Here is a 17,631-nt window from a genome sequence, read left to right as displayed (position 1 = left end):
GTAGTGTGGTGATATGACATTCGCAGCGGGAGTATACGACTTTTATACTCCCGCTGGCGGATCGTGATGGATGTACATGGTATTTTATCAGAGTCATGTGGACCAATCAAAACTCAACATTCTTTCATGAGGCTAGAGAAAAGCCTTTACCAAACTGTCTAGAGACAACAACAGAAACTGAACACTATCTATGAATCTCAACCCATTTAGCGAAAAGGATATACAGTCATCCCTCGCAATAACACGCTTTGCAATACCGCGGATTCGGTTAAACCGTGGGGTAATCCTGGCTCCCATGAAAAGGGTTGCACTGTGATCACACCCCTTCACGAGATCGAAAATAGCTCATCAACAAATCCGCTGCTGCGCTCTTATAGCTTACGTAAACTAGTGAAATTCTGTGCGGATGGCAACTGACAGTGTTTATCATACATATCCATTGTGTTTCACGTGCTTAAAACATGCAGGGTTTTCTCAATAATAATCGTACCAAGATCAAAGAAGTAACTTACGATAGACAAGACATGCTATCAGTTGAGTTACGACGAGTACTTACAGTGTTTGCTGTGATGCAACACACCGCGCTTTAGCACGGTAAGACACAGTCATCCCAGGATGTATGGTGTCAGAAACCACATTTTAATTGGTGCTATTGGGGTAGGTGCGAAAAATGGACCCTCACGAATGAGGTAAGCGGAAGCATATGGAATGAGGTGATGGTCTCACGGTGTTTCCGTTGTTTCTGTCAACAGCTTTAATAAATAAAATTGGGATATGACACCATATGTGTATCTCTCCATATTGTTCGGGATACAGGATATGTTGCCTTTTACCTTTAAAATAGCCTGCATAATCAAGTGTGAATCATACCCTCGTAAATTGTGAAAGACCACCGGGACATGAATAATATTGGGGTTTATGCAAAGCTTCAAGTTACACCGATTGTGAGACGCACCTCTGTATTTCCCTGTCATGTGACAGTGGTCTCTCACTGAATCACCATTCAGAGGTTTACAACATACATGACAATGTGTGCTTTTGATGTGTGCCATACGATCTGCTTGGGTCATATGCATTCGTGTTATGTTGTGTAATTTTCTCTTGATCTCTCTCTCCTCGTGTTGTAAACAATTTAGAAATTTCTCAGCCGCGTCTGGGCATCTATACATAACAGGACGCTTAGTTTGGCCATCACAACAAACAACGACATATCCAAACCCACACACCTCGTGTTCTTGATTTTTCTGAGTGTAACTTTGATTAGGGGATCGAGCCACCATATCGATTGGTTTAATAATAGCTTCGAAGTCGGTGTAGATAATATCTGGTACTGGCATCTGATTTTGTGGTTTATAAAGTTCAAGATATTGTTATTTTCTCTGGGCATATCTACCCGTATGGCTGTCTCACCTACACCTCGACTATCATCCCTGTGTGAATCGAGCAGATCGGCTCTAGAAAAGCCATGAAGGCACCCTTCACAAAAGTGTTTCTTCCCTCTGTGTTTCAACTGACTGTACACCAACCAACTGAAAAGCTGCATAGTTGTATAATGATATTTTTCACCCTCCTGCACTATAGGAATAGATAAATTGTTTCACGACCCTCCTGATTTAATAAAGGACTTATCTTATGTATTATTTAGACCCTCATGCCCATATATATTTACAGTCTGGGTTCTGTTTTTCTACTTTTGACCACTGAGATATAGGGTTTGGTTCATCTATACCATCCCAAATAATACCATCATCTACCAGATAACTGGAAAGTCTGTTGGGGTGTTTTTTAGTTGGAAACTTAGCAACCCTTACTGATACCCTCGCACAGTCATCACCATGATTTACAACGTTAACTATAGAGTGTTTGGCAGCAAAATGTTTAGGGGTGGGTAAGTATGATCCACCTCTCATTGGTTTATAGTTTGCTATATCAAGGTAGATCATATTAACCTTATCATTCACCCAACCAGACCTCCTATTAGTGTAACGTTCTAGTGTTTCTTGAATTTTTTCAAATGATCTGTCAATAGAAGAGTTGATAGTATCTGGTTGTTGTAACTACCTGATTACCTCTGAAGTAAACAATGGTCTGGTCAATTGTTTCATTTCCCTGTTGTTTCTCTAGTGTCATCTTTAATGTGACTTGAAATTTAATACCTCTTAAATCATTCAGTTCTTCATTCACTTTATCAAATATCAATTGTTTGACCCGTGAAGGTGCCGGGGTAGAATAGGCTGAGTGCAGCGTAAAACTAAACTCACTCACTCACCAACTGTTTAATATCGTCAACGTCTATGTTTCTTTGAACTTCCATCTTCCACCCCCTCAAATATTTCCTTAGAGCATGCTCAGTAGGTGTGAATTGTAATTCTATAGGAGCTGGTTCATTGAGTAACTCAATGAGCTCAGACTTCCTCATGTGTGAATACCCGATCATACCACACTCGCGTGCTTGCCTTCTTAAATCTTTCACAGTAGGAGGTTTTTGATGTCTTCTCCTTAATAAAGTTAGTAATTCAGACTTCCTCATATGAGAATACCCACAAATACCACGCCACGGGCCAGCTGTTTCAACTTACTCACTGTAGTCATGATACAGGGTTCATACCATAGGTGAACCATTTCTCTAATTGGTTGTCACCAGCTCTCAGCTGACGCAACAGCGCCAGCCAGCCAGACAGTGTCGATCGGTTCACATTTAGACTTGTGTGAAGGGAGACGGGTTGTGTTATTTTGGGTTTGGTGTTTTTGAAAGGGGGTCTAGATCTATGTTATTGATAAGTATAAGGCTTATATTTGACCAGGCCCCAAACCACCATTAATAATACTACTAACATTTCCACGGACTTGGGAAACCAACTGCAAACTTTCTGCATATGACTTGCACAAGGATGATACATGTGAACAGCAGCGTCTTGGTGTAAAGCTTTGTTATGATTGGCCAATTTGAGTTTCATGCACGTGGCAACAACATTTTCAAAGGTACCATTGAGTTTTACAATATATGAGGGACCCATGAATTCCCCGGGGTAGAACAGGCCTTCAGAAACCCATGCTTGCCATGCTTGTTTGACACATGTCATCTGTTCCCAGTTGCGCAGATCGATGCTCATGTTGTTGATCACTGGATTGTGTGGTCCAGACTCGATTATTTACAGACCACAGCCATATAGCTTGGATATTGCTGAGTGTGGCGTAAAACTAACCTCACTCACTCATGACAATATATGAGTTCATGTGTAACAGTTTGGAAAATTTTGCAGTTGACGGATGGCTACAATTACACTAGTGAGTCTGAACTTTTGGTGTGCAGTATTGTTTGGAATTAGGATGAAACAACCTGAGTGAAACAAACCGGAATCAACATCTGCCTCATCTACTCACGCATTGCATCCTCCTTCACCTGGTCTGACAAAATCTACCAGCAAACCCATGGTATGCCCTCTCTAGTCCATCACCGAGATAACACAACTAGAAGACCAAAAACTCATCACTTAACCTGTCACACCCATATGCTGGTTCAGGAAAGTAGACGCTTTTATCAGGTCTCCTTAAATCTTAATCAGTATCCAGCCAACCTAGTCAAGAAAACCATTGTCAACCCAAGAGACAAAACACCATTCATAGTACCATTCATCACCAGCATACCATACATTGACATAACCAGTCATCACATCTGCAGACAACTTGAAGACATAGATGTTGTGTTCCAGAGAAGCAGATCAGAGCATAAATTAGAGCCACGGGAAAAGAAGAAGATCCTTTGGGTATTGTCTTCTACATTCAATGCGTGTGTCAATCAGTCCTCTCGAACCAATCCCCAACCCATCCAAATCATACCATCCTTAGGAAGAGCATCAACATCCAATCAACAGAAATTAAGGTTATAGCATCCCTTCAGCTCAACATGATATAAGCAAGTCCAGTGATGAGCCCCTCATAGGCAGCTCCTACCCTTTGTCCATCTGCTTACATATTATTGTCTTTGAGAGGCATTTTAAAAGTTTTATAGGCGAAGGAAAACCAAGTTCTATGGATGGTCGACTTCTTTATTGCAATGAGTGGTTTTCGTGTAAGTACTAACATTCTTATCAAGGATGTCACACTGTTATCGTCACATGCTTGATAACGATGTCAGTACCTATACCGAAACGTCACACTCATTGCAGTAAAGTAGTTTGCAATCCTTAGAATTTGGATTTCCTTGGCATGTTTTCATTTTTGGCATGTTGATTAAAATCACAAATACAATTAGTACTTCCTTTTGTCCACATGGCATCATAGCCATTATCTATAATGTTGCAACAAATTTTAGTTATGTCATTGCATTGTACATCAACCTCATCAACTGTATAAACTCAAATCTCCTACATGTATACCGTATATTTTCCCTTTTCTGTGTTGTTGTATATAACTTGCTTGATAACAAAGTTCCCATGAACACCGAAATGTTGCATCTATTGCAAAAACAAATGTCTGGAAAAAAAAATTTAATCTTCAGTAATTTTCATGTTTATTGTTAGGTAATACTTAAGCATAAAAAATTCTCACACAACAAAAGCTTAAGAAACAAGTACTGAAGAATTAGTCAGGACTGTCATCACATATGAATGGGCCATCATAAATGTTAAGACACAGTTCTTTATGCTTCCACCATATTCATCCCGCACCATGCGTTTAACGTGAAGTGGGGGATATAGTATTATGTACGTACATACGGACTAGAATATCTTAAGAACCATGGACTGGATTCTTTTCATATTTTGGTGTCTAGGTTTATCACAGTAAAAGAATGGTCTCAGTCAGGTTTGGTGACCTTGACCTTCATCTCAAGGTCAAAAGGGACTCAAGCGTTTTTACCTTGTCCGCGAGATATCTCAAGAACCATTCGCTGGATTATTTTCATATTCAACGCCAAACTTTATCTAGGGAATGTGCAAGGCCAAGTTCATTTTAGTTACCTTCTGTAAATTTTCAAGGTCACAGCAACTGTTTTTTAGGAATTTCATACACTGGTCAGAGTGAGTCTTCAAAATATTACTGTATTTGAACAACTACAGTGCAAAATATCAAGAGAGTTTGAGAGTGATGTTTTTGTTGACATTTTACGTCATCTTAAACTACGACTTAACTTTAATTTCTTTTTAAGTTTGATTTGATGATATGCAGCAGGGCATTATGTCGCCTTAGTGATAATGCATGTTGTACCCTCAGAATATTATGGTATTTTGTAGCAACTTATTTTTTGTATGTAAAGGCGCTAGCTATTCCCCCTCACCTCACATTACCTCTCAAGTTACTGAAGGACCAGCATTAAGTGAAGGGGAATGATCATATAACCTACATAGACCTATAAGATACAATTTAAGTTACAGTTGTTGAGAGGTTAATATAACCAACATTTTCTATTGCTTCAGTCATTGCTTGTGTGTCTTATTACATCTGACATCTTACTGCCTCTCAATTTTGTGCTGCCATAGCGATACCTTTGTATTGATTTTGGTACTTAAATTTAAAAAACAAATATTAATTGCAACACACATCCTTGTTGTTTGCTGGTTTCACACCAAGTTCTTTTTGGATTCCCATCCAAGTCTTTAAATTCAGCTGGGGAATTAACACTTATCAGTACACATTTAATCCCACAAGTTCACTGAGCTGGCAATTAGGTTCCTTACTCAGAAAGTGTGGGTTCAAATCCCAGATATGACTCTTCTCAAAAGTACCAGAATATGCACTTCATTGAGGAGATGTTATCCCAAATATGTATACCAAGAAGTAATTACCTTTAAATCATTTACTTACTTTAGTGAGAATATCCATAGTTTAATGAGAAGTGATTAAAGCAATGAGGGGTAATGGGATAGCCTAGTGGTTAAAGTGTTCGCTTGTCATGCTGAAGGCCTAGGTTTAATTTCCAGTATGAGTACAATACATTACACCCATTTCTGGTGTTCCCCACCGTGATATTGCTGGAATATTCCTGAAAACAGCATAAAACTATACTTACTCACTCTGTCTAAAGAACATGATAGGCATGTTAATATTTCTATCAGAGTGGTTGTGCTTTAAACTATGTGAACATTTAAAAAAAAAACAACAAACCAAACCAAAACAAAAACTGATGTTGGGGTGTTGCTTTTGAATTGGTATGTCTTCTGCAGGTTGCTCTCTTGAATGTGACACCCTTCAAATGCGAAGTTGAAGTTCAGTTGTGGGCTAAGTATACTGAACAAAATAAGTTAGGAATCTTGGTATTTTGTATGATTGATATGTTTTAGCAGTGTGTGAATGAGTAGATAGATCATTATTCATCACTTCAAGATTTGCATATATCTCTAACCAGTATTGATTGATTTGGTGTTGTAGAGTATATTTATGAATCTATATCTATATTGCAGGTCACAGGAGATGTTGAAAGATTTGTAAGGAGATATGAATATGTGAGTGACATTCTGGCCCAGTGGGAACAGTACGTATGTTTTGCTTACTCTTCACTTGTTAAGAATATATTTTTAAGCTTGTCCAATCTTACGATTTGCACTTCTCTTTCTTGCTTCTTCGCCAATTGGATCAAATGAGAACTTTCCCTGTAGCCTCTCTTGTCCTCTTTCTGAATGGAACAACAGATAACTTCCCCTTTTTGGCAGTCTGTTGTGCACTGGACCATGCAGGTGTGGTATCTCACTGCCCAAACTGGGACAACAGGTGTGACCAATTAAGATCAGTGAGGTCTGGTCAGTAAGATGGTTACTAATTTGCTACTGGAAACAAATTTTATCAATTAGGCCCTAAGGATGTTTATAATAGTAAAGAGGTTAGAAAAAGACGGATGTTTTATTTAGATAACTGATTTCTAGAGTAGTGTAAAAGGGGAAACTTCATCTCACATCTAGAAAAGAAGAAAGGAGTAAACCTCTCGTCCGTATGCCTGTGTCCCCAGGCTGCTCACCTTATAGGACAGGGTTGCATTCATAAAGCTTCTCTGAATTTTCTTAAAAGTTGACAGTTCTTAAATCCACCAAGAATTCTTAGTTTCCATAACAACATTCTTAACTTGGAAGAAAACACTGAGGTAAGTCATTTTTTACTTCTTAACTTTAAGAAACATCATGAGGACATCAAATTAGTTAAGACAATTCTTAGTTATCCAGTATGGAGTCTAATGGAAACAAACCTTCACTCTGGGAGGAATGATAATTCTGAGTTGTAGGAACATTTTTTCTTAGTTTGGGTTCAGAGAGGAACTTTTTCAGAGAGGAGAATTTTTCTGAGCTGAGATTGAAATACAATGTGCTGTTGAGATTGACATCCAATGATCAAGGGAAAAATACCAGCACCTTGAGCATGCACTAATGCGTGGATATCTGTGCTATATTAATATCCTATCTATCTATCTGTCTGTCTGTCTGTCTGTCTGTCTGTCTGTCTGTCTGTCTGTCTGTCTGTCTGTCTGTCTGTCTGTCTGAATTAGATGTAAAGGTTGCTGAAGATTATACTTTCTTCAACTTCCTAATAAATAGGAAACAAGATACAAAGCTTCAAGGACATCCAAAGAATACATACAAGGACATACAAAAGAATAATTTAAATTTACTTTTTAGGCATTATTACAATGTCATGTTGCATATAATTAAACATTATTTATAAACACAAATAATTATACATCCAAGCTCAAACTGATTACACAGTAACTTACTAATTTAAGGCTGACTGAATTGTAACTAGTTATTTTCCCTAAGCAAAAGTTGATTACTTGTTAAGTTTCACTTTTGCATGGAGTATATAAATACAGTCGTACCCAGTTTATCCAAACCTCAGATATCCAGAAAACTCCTGTAAATGAATTCACATTGTTGTAAAAGTACTCACCTATCTGGAATTCCGGTTTTCATAACAGTACGATCATTTTCACATACTAAACACTGAAATAGTACATTTCTTGTCTTATACATCTGGATGGATGAGCACCAGTAACATGAAAGACGTTGGCAGTCTTTGAAGCATGAGAAGATTAACAACCTCTGAGTAGCAAGGTGACACTGAGTTAATTTTGAGGTGTGTCGATTTGTGGGTCACTATAATTAATTACTCCAGATGATCAAGCAAGCCTGGACAGCTGTGAGCGAAAAGTTACTTTGTACACATGGCGCCTGGTTCAGATATCCGAAAACTCGCTCATCCTGACAATTTCAATGAAGACACAAGTGTTCAGATAAACGGGGCATGACTGTGTGCGTATCGGTGATGTTACAACAATGAAATCTTTTACTGCATTTGTTGCAAAACACAGTAAGTTGGTAATTCAAACATGTCTTCCACATAGAAAGAGGTAATATCGTAGAATAAGTGTATATGGATGACAACTTCTTTAAAACTGGAACACAACATTTCGATACAGGTTCTTGTATCGTTTTCAAGTGTAAATGATGCAGGGAGAGAACAGGCGATATATATACATAAACTAATTAACAAGTGATGATAACGACAAAGGGTTAACAATGGATACAAGGATAACATTGAAGCCAGTAGTGCACAGAGCCTAGTATGAATACAAGTTAACAATGTGATGATAACTAAGTAAGCCAGTGAGGTACACAGAGTGGGTTGTTTGTACAGTAGGCTAGAGTGGTTTGATGAGCTCATCGTAAGCCATGGGGATAGGGTAACCTTGGTCTCTGTTAAGCAGGGGTTGGTATCGTTTGATTTTGATAGCTTCAGTTATTTTCCTTTTGGTAAAGTCTGATTGGTTATTTGAGAGGATGGTGTAGTCAGTCCAGTTGATTTGGTGATCGGGATGGGCTGCTATGTGATCTGAAATTGCTGATTTCTGGTCCAATTTGATGGTTGATGTCTTAATGTTCTTAAGCAACAAGCAGGAATAGATACCACCTTTACTACCTCTGTCACCATCAACAACCTCTTACAGGCCAATCGAAGAAAACACCCGCAAGCCATAAAACCCAACCCCAAGGATGTAATCTACAAAACTGACTGCAATTGTGGGCACTCGTACATACGTACACCGCCATATTGCTGGAATATATTTGAATGCGGCGTAAAACTAAACTCACACTCTCATTCATTGTATAAAGGAAGACCTGTTTGTGTTGCAGTTGCAAAAATAACTTTTGTAAAGGGATTCGGGGGCATGAGTAACCTGTTTCTTTTGATTGAACCACAAGCAAGTTATCAATGAATTTTAATCAGGAAATTAGTTCATCATAAGTTTAGCTTAGATCATCAGCATGGAGTAGCCAATTATGAAATTAGAAATCAATCTCACAGATATATGTGATACCAGTTTTCTCACATTGGTTTTTCACTCACGAATGTGTAAGAAATCTCAATTTACTTTAGGTAGTGGTTCATGGTAATTTGATACCAGAAAGATATTTTGCATGATGATTTCTTTTAAAAACCAAAAAGCATTCATACATGCATGCACGCACTGCTCTGCTGGCCATCAAAACAGCAAAATGGTGTATGAATATTTAACTTTTCACTCTCTTCTAAGACAAACCGTATCACCATAATCAATACTAGCAACCCCAGTTAGCCCAGCTAGTCTCATAGTGCTAACTCACTGAGATACCATGCCGCATAAATCCCCCACTAAGACACATACTAATTCCGTGCCAACCAATCCTTCTTCTACCCTTTAATGCCGAGTGCCAGGTAAGGACCAACAAGAACCATATTCTTACATCTCTTGATATGATGCAGACTGGGTTGGAATCTGTGAGCTTCCTCTGTCTCTGGGGCGCCGTTAAATGGTGTGTTAAATGGTACTGATATTCTCATGATGGCAGTCACTCGATTGTCTGTCCTAAACTAAGTTATTTACAGACAGCTGTTATGTAACTGAAATATTGCTGAATCTCACATTAAACAATAAACAAATATAAGACTTCAGGAAAAAAAATAATTAAAGAGTATCTGAATAGACATAGGGTAAATGCTGCTTGGAACAGTATTCCTGTTATCTAAGGGTGTGTTAGGTTGATATGGGAGGAAATTCTGAAGGAATGTAAGTCTCTGACATTGGAGAACAGCATGAGCATAGCTAAGGTGATAAAATATCTGAAATAGAAACGGAGAACCGGGGATTTGAACCTACTTCTTCGATTAGAGGGTAACCCAAACAGAAGGCATTCTATCAGTGTTAGAACATCAGGACTACACTTTGATATGATATATCCCATAGATGTATTTCACTTTGTGATTTTCACGAACAGGCATATCTTTATCTTCTTTTCATACTTTATCCCCTGTTGTCTTTTACACTTTGATTTTGTTTGTTTAGCTTGGATAGACTGTCTGCACAACCAAGCAAATATGAAACCATGAACAAGAAGGGTCCAAAATTAGCATTAGGAGGAAGTGATGCAAAACTGGTGTTCAAGAAAAGAGTGTACCGGCATGTTCATGACATTCCAAATGACCCTGTGGAATACCATCTTTTGTATGCTGAAGCTGTGAACAAAGTTGTGAAGGTAAGCCAATTGTTGATTAGTTGCTGATTAGGAAAGACTCACTGTTGGTTTTTCAAATTTCTTTTCAACTTGGCTCCATTTTATGGTAAGGATTCATCATCTTGATCCCTTAAATGCTACACAACTTTCCAGATGAAAATGACATTTTCCAATGAAAGTAATTACTGGTCTCATTTCAGTTGTACCAGCACCTCAGTCTGTAAGATTATATGAAGTAAATGTGGTTTGCTGTGAAGATTTGTCTGAAAATAACAACCACCACACTTTGTTTTTGAAAACACTTAGATATCCCTGACACCTAGACATCACAGGGAGATATATCTCTTTGTAACACAGGAAATTTGTTTCGACACACTTACCAGTCATTCCTGTGGTCAAGGTAATCCTTGAGATCACAACTGGAGGAAATATCAAGAAGGACTACATGCACCAATTTTTATTAAATGAAAAGTTTTTGAGGTCACAATCACATTTAACTCATTAAGTCCGAGAGCCACTTCACTGCTCAACCCCTGGAACTCAATGCTGATTGCCTGGCTAGCTGTGGCGAGACTAATTAGGGCTATTCACGCCTGATTTCCCTGACAGGTTTTGAAGATTACAGGAAACTATCTCGTAATACGAGCAAGTCCTGATTGTTTGTGTTGTAAAGATATCTGTTCAAAGAAAGGAGGTGTGAATACATATCATATATGTAACGTTTTACTTAATTTTATTGCACTTTCTCTTGTAGACCTTTGGTGGCGTGTACATACGTATTTCCTTAACACATATATATGTATTCTTTGTATGTAAGACATTAGACATACTTAAACAAATTGTCGATCTCATATCATTGTGTGAGACTAATTGTACAAAACATCTATGTCAATGGCAGCAAAAGAAGAATTTACACACATGCTTAATAATCTTCTATGAATGAAGCATTTTTGCTGATATATTGCTTGTGTATACTGAATATTTTAAGGGAAGTACTAATAAGCTGTGACTTACATGGAGCAGATTCACATTTTGTCACTCTGGTTCATCTAGATTTAATGCAGAAAAATCTACATGCATGTACACATATTGTATCCTACTATTCCTTGCACGTATATAAGAAAAAGGATCATGGGATGGGGCATCTTCAAAGTTCCCTAATAGAACATTTTGTATCTCACCTGTTCAATATGGTGGCTGATTTGTTACCTGTGACCAATCTTATTGCGAGATACCTGTCACAGATGAAATGACAGGTGATGGGTCGTGGGCTAAATTTCTGAAGAGCACGTTTGGTCACTAGACAGCTTGGATACAGACTGATTATTCACTAGGTCGTTGACCAATCGACATGCTGTATTTCGGGTTTATCAACTCTAGCTATCATGAAAAACTTTGTGTATCGTGAGGATGGCCACAAAATGGACACACAGGACTGAAAAGCACTTTGACGAGTTTATTTTTCCTGAAAGCACTCAAAGTGCTACAGTCCAATTTTTATTACCCCGGATAACCCAATCCAACCAATGGGTAGAGATAGTATTTATTTGCATATACAGTTACTGGCCAAAAATGAGTTCACAACGGTGTGATGTCACAGAATTTTCTGATTTTGTATCAGAAATTTAAAGCTCAGTAACTTTGTAAACTGAAATGGTACTCACATGACATTTTCAGTACTTTGAAATATGACCTCAACTTCTAAGGACCTGTCAAATTCTTGCAAGAATACTGTTGTACAGTCTCCTGATGAACGCAAGTGAGAGACCTCTTCTTATTTCCCCGACGATCCGTATTAGGTGATCTCGGCTTCTGATCTTATAAGCTCGTCTTTTCAATATTTCAGATTTTTCCACACATTTTCTATCACATTCAAGTCAGGACTTTGAGCTGTCAAAGTACGAATTCCATTGTCATTTTTCCACTTATTGGCTCGTAACGAATTATGGCATGGGGCGTTGTCCTCTTGAAATATCCATGGTCTGTTTGTGAAATGTCTAGTAATAACAAAAAAAAAGTTTGTGTATCGTGAACAGACATAATCATAAGGATGCCTGAAATGTACATATAGGACTAACAAGCTCTTTGACGAGTTTATTTTTCCTTAAATACTCAGAGTGCTATGATACGATCATTATTACCCCGGATAACCCAATCCAAACATTGAGTAGAGTGCATATACATTTTGCGCTCACTACTAGTAAATCAAGCCTAATGGCTTACTGAGCATTTAAATATAATCTGCACATTGTTACGAATGAATATGCTAATTCAAGTATATGTATTATAGAATTCAAAAAGTGACGCAATACTGATTTATTATAATGTATACACTTGAGGTGACTCCCCCATATATTTAGGAAGATTGGCATGCAACTGATAATGGGCATGACTCCATAAAACATGTTGTCCAATGATATAACACCACATTAGTTTGTTTTACCCTTGTCATGGGAAAGGGACAAAACTTAAACTGGACATGCATTCTGCCAGAGGCTGTTATTTCGAGGTTGAAAGAGGTGTTCAAATATCTCATTACTGTTGTCTGATTGAATGATTATACACATGTGTATCAATTCCGTAGCTGATATATCATCCTCCTTTTATTGGCGATGGATCTGATAGACGTGATAAATACACTGGATAAGATAATTACGGTGATCAAATACAAACGTTTCTTACACAATGCTTATGTGAAGTGCATTGAAAAATCACATTTCAAATCAACATAAAACTTTCAACAACTTGAACAAAATGCTCCAGTTACCTTTGTATGTGTATGTGTGTGTGTATATGTAATGTATATATTATGAGTCGATGCAAGAGTTATGTCTTCATATTCGATTATGTATTATTATCAACTTTAGAATTATGAAATATCAATAGTCACAACTGAATTAGGTCTAAATTAGTAACTTGGTTTATTTCAAATCTACATGGGTGTAATATAGTATTGCTGTTTATATCTACGATTCATTATATAAACTATTACTAATAGTTTATATAATGAATGATTTAATTTAATAGAAGGTTCTGTAACCTTGTCACCATTAATTCAGTCACTACACAAAAATAGTATTTAGTATTCACTCCCAGTGACGAGTAACAAACACTTACCTCCTGTAACAACATCTATAATCCCCTTTCTCACAGACATGTGTTCATTTACCTGTATAAGCCTATGACATATCTAGCAATTGTTATCGAAACACTTTAAAACTTCTTCTGATTAACACAGAAGGTAGCCTCTGGCGTAAGAAAAGCTAATCTTTGATCAGTACTGCTAATTGATTGAAATAATAGGTACAGTACGAATTTGAAACGTTAACTGAGTCTCTTTCTGAAAGAGAGGTCCTTTCTGCTGACGAACATGTGCGGCTCTTGCTGAATAAGATGTGCTTTTTATTACTGCCCATACGCGGCTCTCACTGTGAGGCGCTAATGAATTTGCCGCAAATATGTGTCACTCAGCCTTTATGAGTTAACTGGTGGAGGTAATATTGGCATTTTCAGTGAATACTTTTGTTCTCATATTTTTTTAAAAGTCATTTGCATGTCATTACACTGTATGAATAATTTTATGGATGAGTGATGAAAATGTGATGATATCTTTTGTACTGTTCGCTACTCTAAAAATGTTTTATGTTAACTCATTAAGGCCGAGAGCCGTATATATGCGGCAAATTAATTAGCTTCTCACAGCGAGAGCCGTGTATTGGGGGTAATAAAAAGCACCTCTTATTCAGCGAGAGCCGCATATTGGGGGTTATGAAAAGCACCTCTCATTCAGCGAGAGCCGCGTATTGGGGGTTTTACATTTTAAATTCGTACTGTACCTATAATTTCAATCAGTGATCAAAGATTAGCCTTTCTTACAAGAGAGGTTACTTTCTGTGTTAATCAGAAGAACTATTAATGTGTTTTGATAACAACTGCTTGCAATGTCGGGGGCTTATACAGGCAAATGAACACGTGTCTGCGAGAAAAGGGATTATGAGATGTTGTTACAGGAGGTACGTGTTTGTTACTCGTCATTGGGAGTGAGTACTAAGATACTATGTTTGCACATTGATTGAATTAACGGTGACAAGGTTACAAAACCTTCTTCTAAATTAAATCATTCATTCATTCATTCATTCATTCATTGTAATAGTTCATATAATGAATCATAGACATAAATAATAATACTGTATTACACTCATGTTCGTGTAGATTTGAAATAAACCAAGTTACTAATTTGGACCTAATTCATTTGCGACTATTGATTTTTAAAGTTGACAATAATACATAATCGAATATGAAGTCATAACTCTTGCATCTACTCATAGTATACATACATAGTACACATAAACCATACAAAGGTAACTGGGGTATTTTGTTCAAGCTGTTTCATGCTTATTTGAAATGTGATTTTTCAATGCAATTTACATAAGCATTGTGTAAGAAACGTTTGTATTTGATCACTGTAATTATCTTATCCTGTGTACTGATCACGTATATCAGATCCATCGTCAATAAAAGGAGGATAATATATCAGTTACGGAATTGATGCGTATAATCATTCAATCAGACAACACTAAATATATGAACACCTCTTTCAACCTCAAAATAACAGCCTCTGGTCGAATGCATGTCCAGGTCAACTTTTGTCCCGTGACAAGTGTAAAACAAACTCATGCGCTGTTACATCATTGGACAACCTGTTTTGTGGAGTCACGCCCATTGCCAATCCCCTGAACCTCGTTTGCTTTCAAAACAAATATAAGTGTGCCCATCTTCATAAATATTTGGGGAGATTCAACTACAAGTGTATACATCACAATAAATCAGTATCATGTTACTTTTTTTAATTCTATAATACATGTACTTGAATTATGATATTTATTCGTAACAATGTACAGATTATATTGAAATGTTCAGCAAGCCATTAGGTTTGATGTACAAGTAGTGTGCGCAAAAAGTATGCGCAAATAAATACTATCTCTACTCAATGATTGGATTGGGTTATCCGGGGTAAAAATAATCGGATTGTAGCGCTTTGGGCGCTTCAAAAAAAGGTTAACTTGTCAAAGTGCTTGTTAGTTCCACGTGTACATTTCAGGCATCCTTACGATTATGTATGTTCACGATACACAAAGTTTTTCATGATAGCTAGAGTTGATAAAGCCGAAATCTAGCATATCGATTGGTCAACGATCTAACCAATAGTCAATCTGTATCCAAGCTGTCTAGTGACCGAACGTACTCTTCAGAAATTTAGCCCACGCCCCATCACCTGTCATTTCCAATGTGACAGGTATCTCATGATACGATTGGTCATAGATAACAGGGACTATATTGAACAGTCAAGATACAAAACGTCCTATTAGGGAACTTTGATGACGCCCATCCCATGACCCTTTGTCTTATGTATGTGCAAGGAATAGCATTATATAATGTGTATGCATGTATGTTTGTATATTTTCTGCGTTAAATCTAGATGAACCAAAGCGACAAACTGAATCTGTTATATGTAAGTCACAGTCTAGCTTATTAGTACTTTCCTTAAAATATTCAGTATACACTAGTAATGTATCAGCGAAAACGCTTCTTTCATAGATTATTATGCATGTACGTAAATTCGTCTTTACTGCCATTGACATAGATGTTTTGAACAATTTAATCTCTCACAATGATATGAGAGGGACATCATTTGGTTTAAGTGTGTCTTACATACAATGAAACGGACTGGCAAACGTCGAGACATCAAATGCAGATGTTCAAGCTGTGATGTGTTTTTGCGCGTTGACTGTTTTGAGGCCTACCATAAAGACTTGTTCCAAGAACAATAACGCTTTATGCACTAGTTGTGTTGTACAAATGGTACGGTATACCATTCTTGTCAGCTGTTGGGCACAATGTGTGAAGCCCGCGCGATACTGCTTGAATATAGCTAAAATCGCCGTAAAACTAAATTCACTCATTCTCTTCAATTTCAGTCGTTATTCTTTTACATTTCCAAAATACTAAGACGTGTGTTCGCCATCTGAGAACAAATACACTCAGCATAGTATCAGTCTACTCCCATATGTCTTATGTGTTTCTTTCATACATCATTACAGTAACCGATGGTATGTTTACAATACACAAATTGTTGCATGATAGTTGATACAGCCGAAACACAACATAACCATTGGTCAACGATAAAGCCAATAATCAGTCTGTACCCTATCACTTTGAGTGTCCAAACGTGCTCTTCAGAAATTTAGTTCACGTCCCATCACCTTGCCCTTCCTATGTGACAGGTTCTCACGATACGATTGGTCAAAGTATCAGCCAGTATAATGTGTAACTGAGATATAATGCGTTACATTCGGGATATGTTATCCCTTCACATGACGGGAAGCTTTGTTTAGCATCGAGTAATGATAAATGTATCATGCAGTATGTATGTGTATGAATGGTGATGTATGTTTGCAGCGTTAAGTTAAGATGAAAAGTGACAAACTATAAATCTCTATATGTTCCATGTTACTTACACACCTATTGATACTTTTCTTGAAATAGTAAGAACGAGCGAAGTATTGGCAAAAAATGTAGACGATTATAATGCGAGCCCCCCTCTTTTTAAACTCTATTATGAATAATAAATTATAATTCAGTCCATACGATGAGAGAGACAGGAGGAATTTGTATATTTGCTCATCTCGTACGTACAAAGACCGCGTAGGTGTTGATAAAAATACAGCACATACTGGCAAAGGGGTATGAGAGACACAGGTAATAAATTACATGAAATGCTGTATTCACATTGGCCTCTTTCCTATTTACATCTTTACGACACAATTAAATAATCAGTACTTGTTTGTGAGACTAGACAGTTTCCTGTCATATCCGAGACCTGCCAGGGAAATCACCACTAATTAGCCTCGTCGCAGCAATCAGGCAGTCAGCGAGGGGTGCCAGGTGTTGGGCAGTGGAGCGGCTCCAGGGCTTAATGAGTTAAGTGTCCTTTCAAAGGAAGTTGTGACAAGATGAAATTTGGCAATTTGTACTGTCTTTCTTATGATCAACAACTGAGTGAAAACGAACTGTAAACAAATATTTTGGCTATAATATGTCAACTGATATCCCTTTCCTGGACAGCCTTGTAGCCTTCAATTGATCAAGTGACTCC

At 37.5% G+C, this 17,631-nt stretch overlaps 1 protein-coding gene across 1 annotated transcript in view; it reads left to right on the top strand.

The window, feature by feature from the left end:
• LOC137295441 (unconventional myosin heavy chain 6-like) overlaps nucleotides 1-17,631 on the top strand; it is a 468,840-nt gene that overhangs the window by 214,390 nt on the left and 236,819 nt on the right. Inside the window, exons 24-25 of the mRNA XM_067826813.1 lie at nucleotides 6,402-6,472; nucleotides 10,307-10,496. Coding sequence (XP_067682914.1) covers nucleotides 6,402-6,472; nucleotides 10,307-10,496 — 261 coding nt within the window. The remainder of the gene's footprint in view (nucleotides 1-6,401; nucleotides 6,473-10,306; nucleotides 10,497-17,631) is intronic.

This window comes from Haliotis asinina, chromosome 8 (genome assembly GCF_037392515.1).
Source record: "Haliotis asinina isolate JCU_RB_2024 chromosome 8, JCU_Hal_asi_v2, whole genome shotgun sequence".
In the NCBI taxonomy this organism is placed as follows: Eukaryota; Metazoa; Mollusca; class Gastropoda; order Lepetellida; family Haliotidae; genus Haliotis; species Haliotis asinina.
The sequence above is the reverse complement of the archived record's forward strand: the minus strand, read 5'-3'. Positions and strand labels throughout refer to the sequence as shown.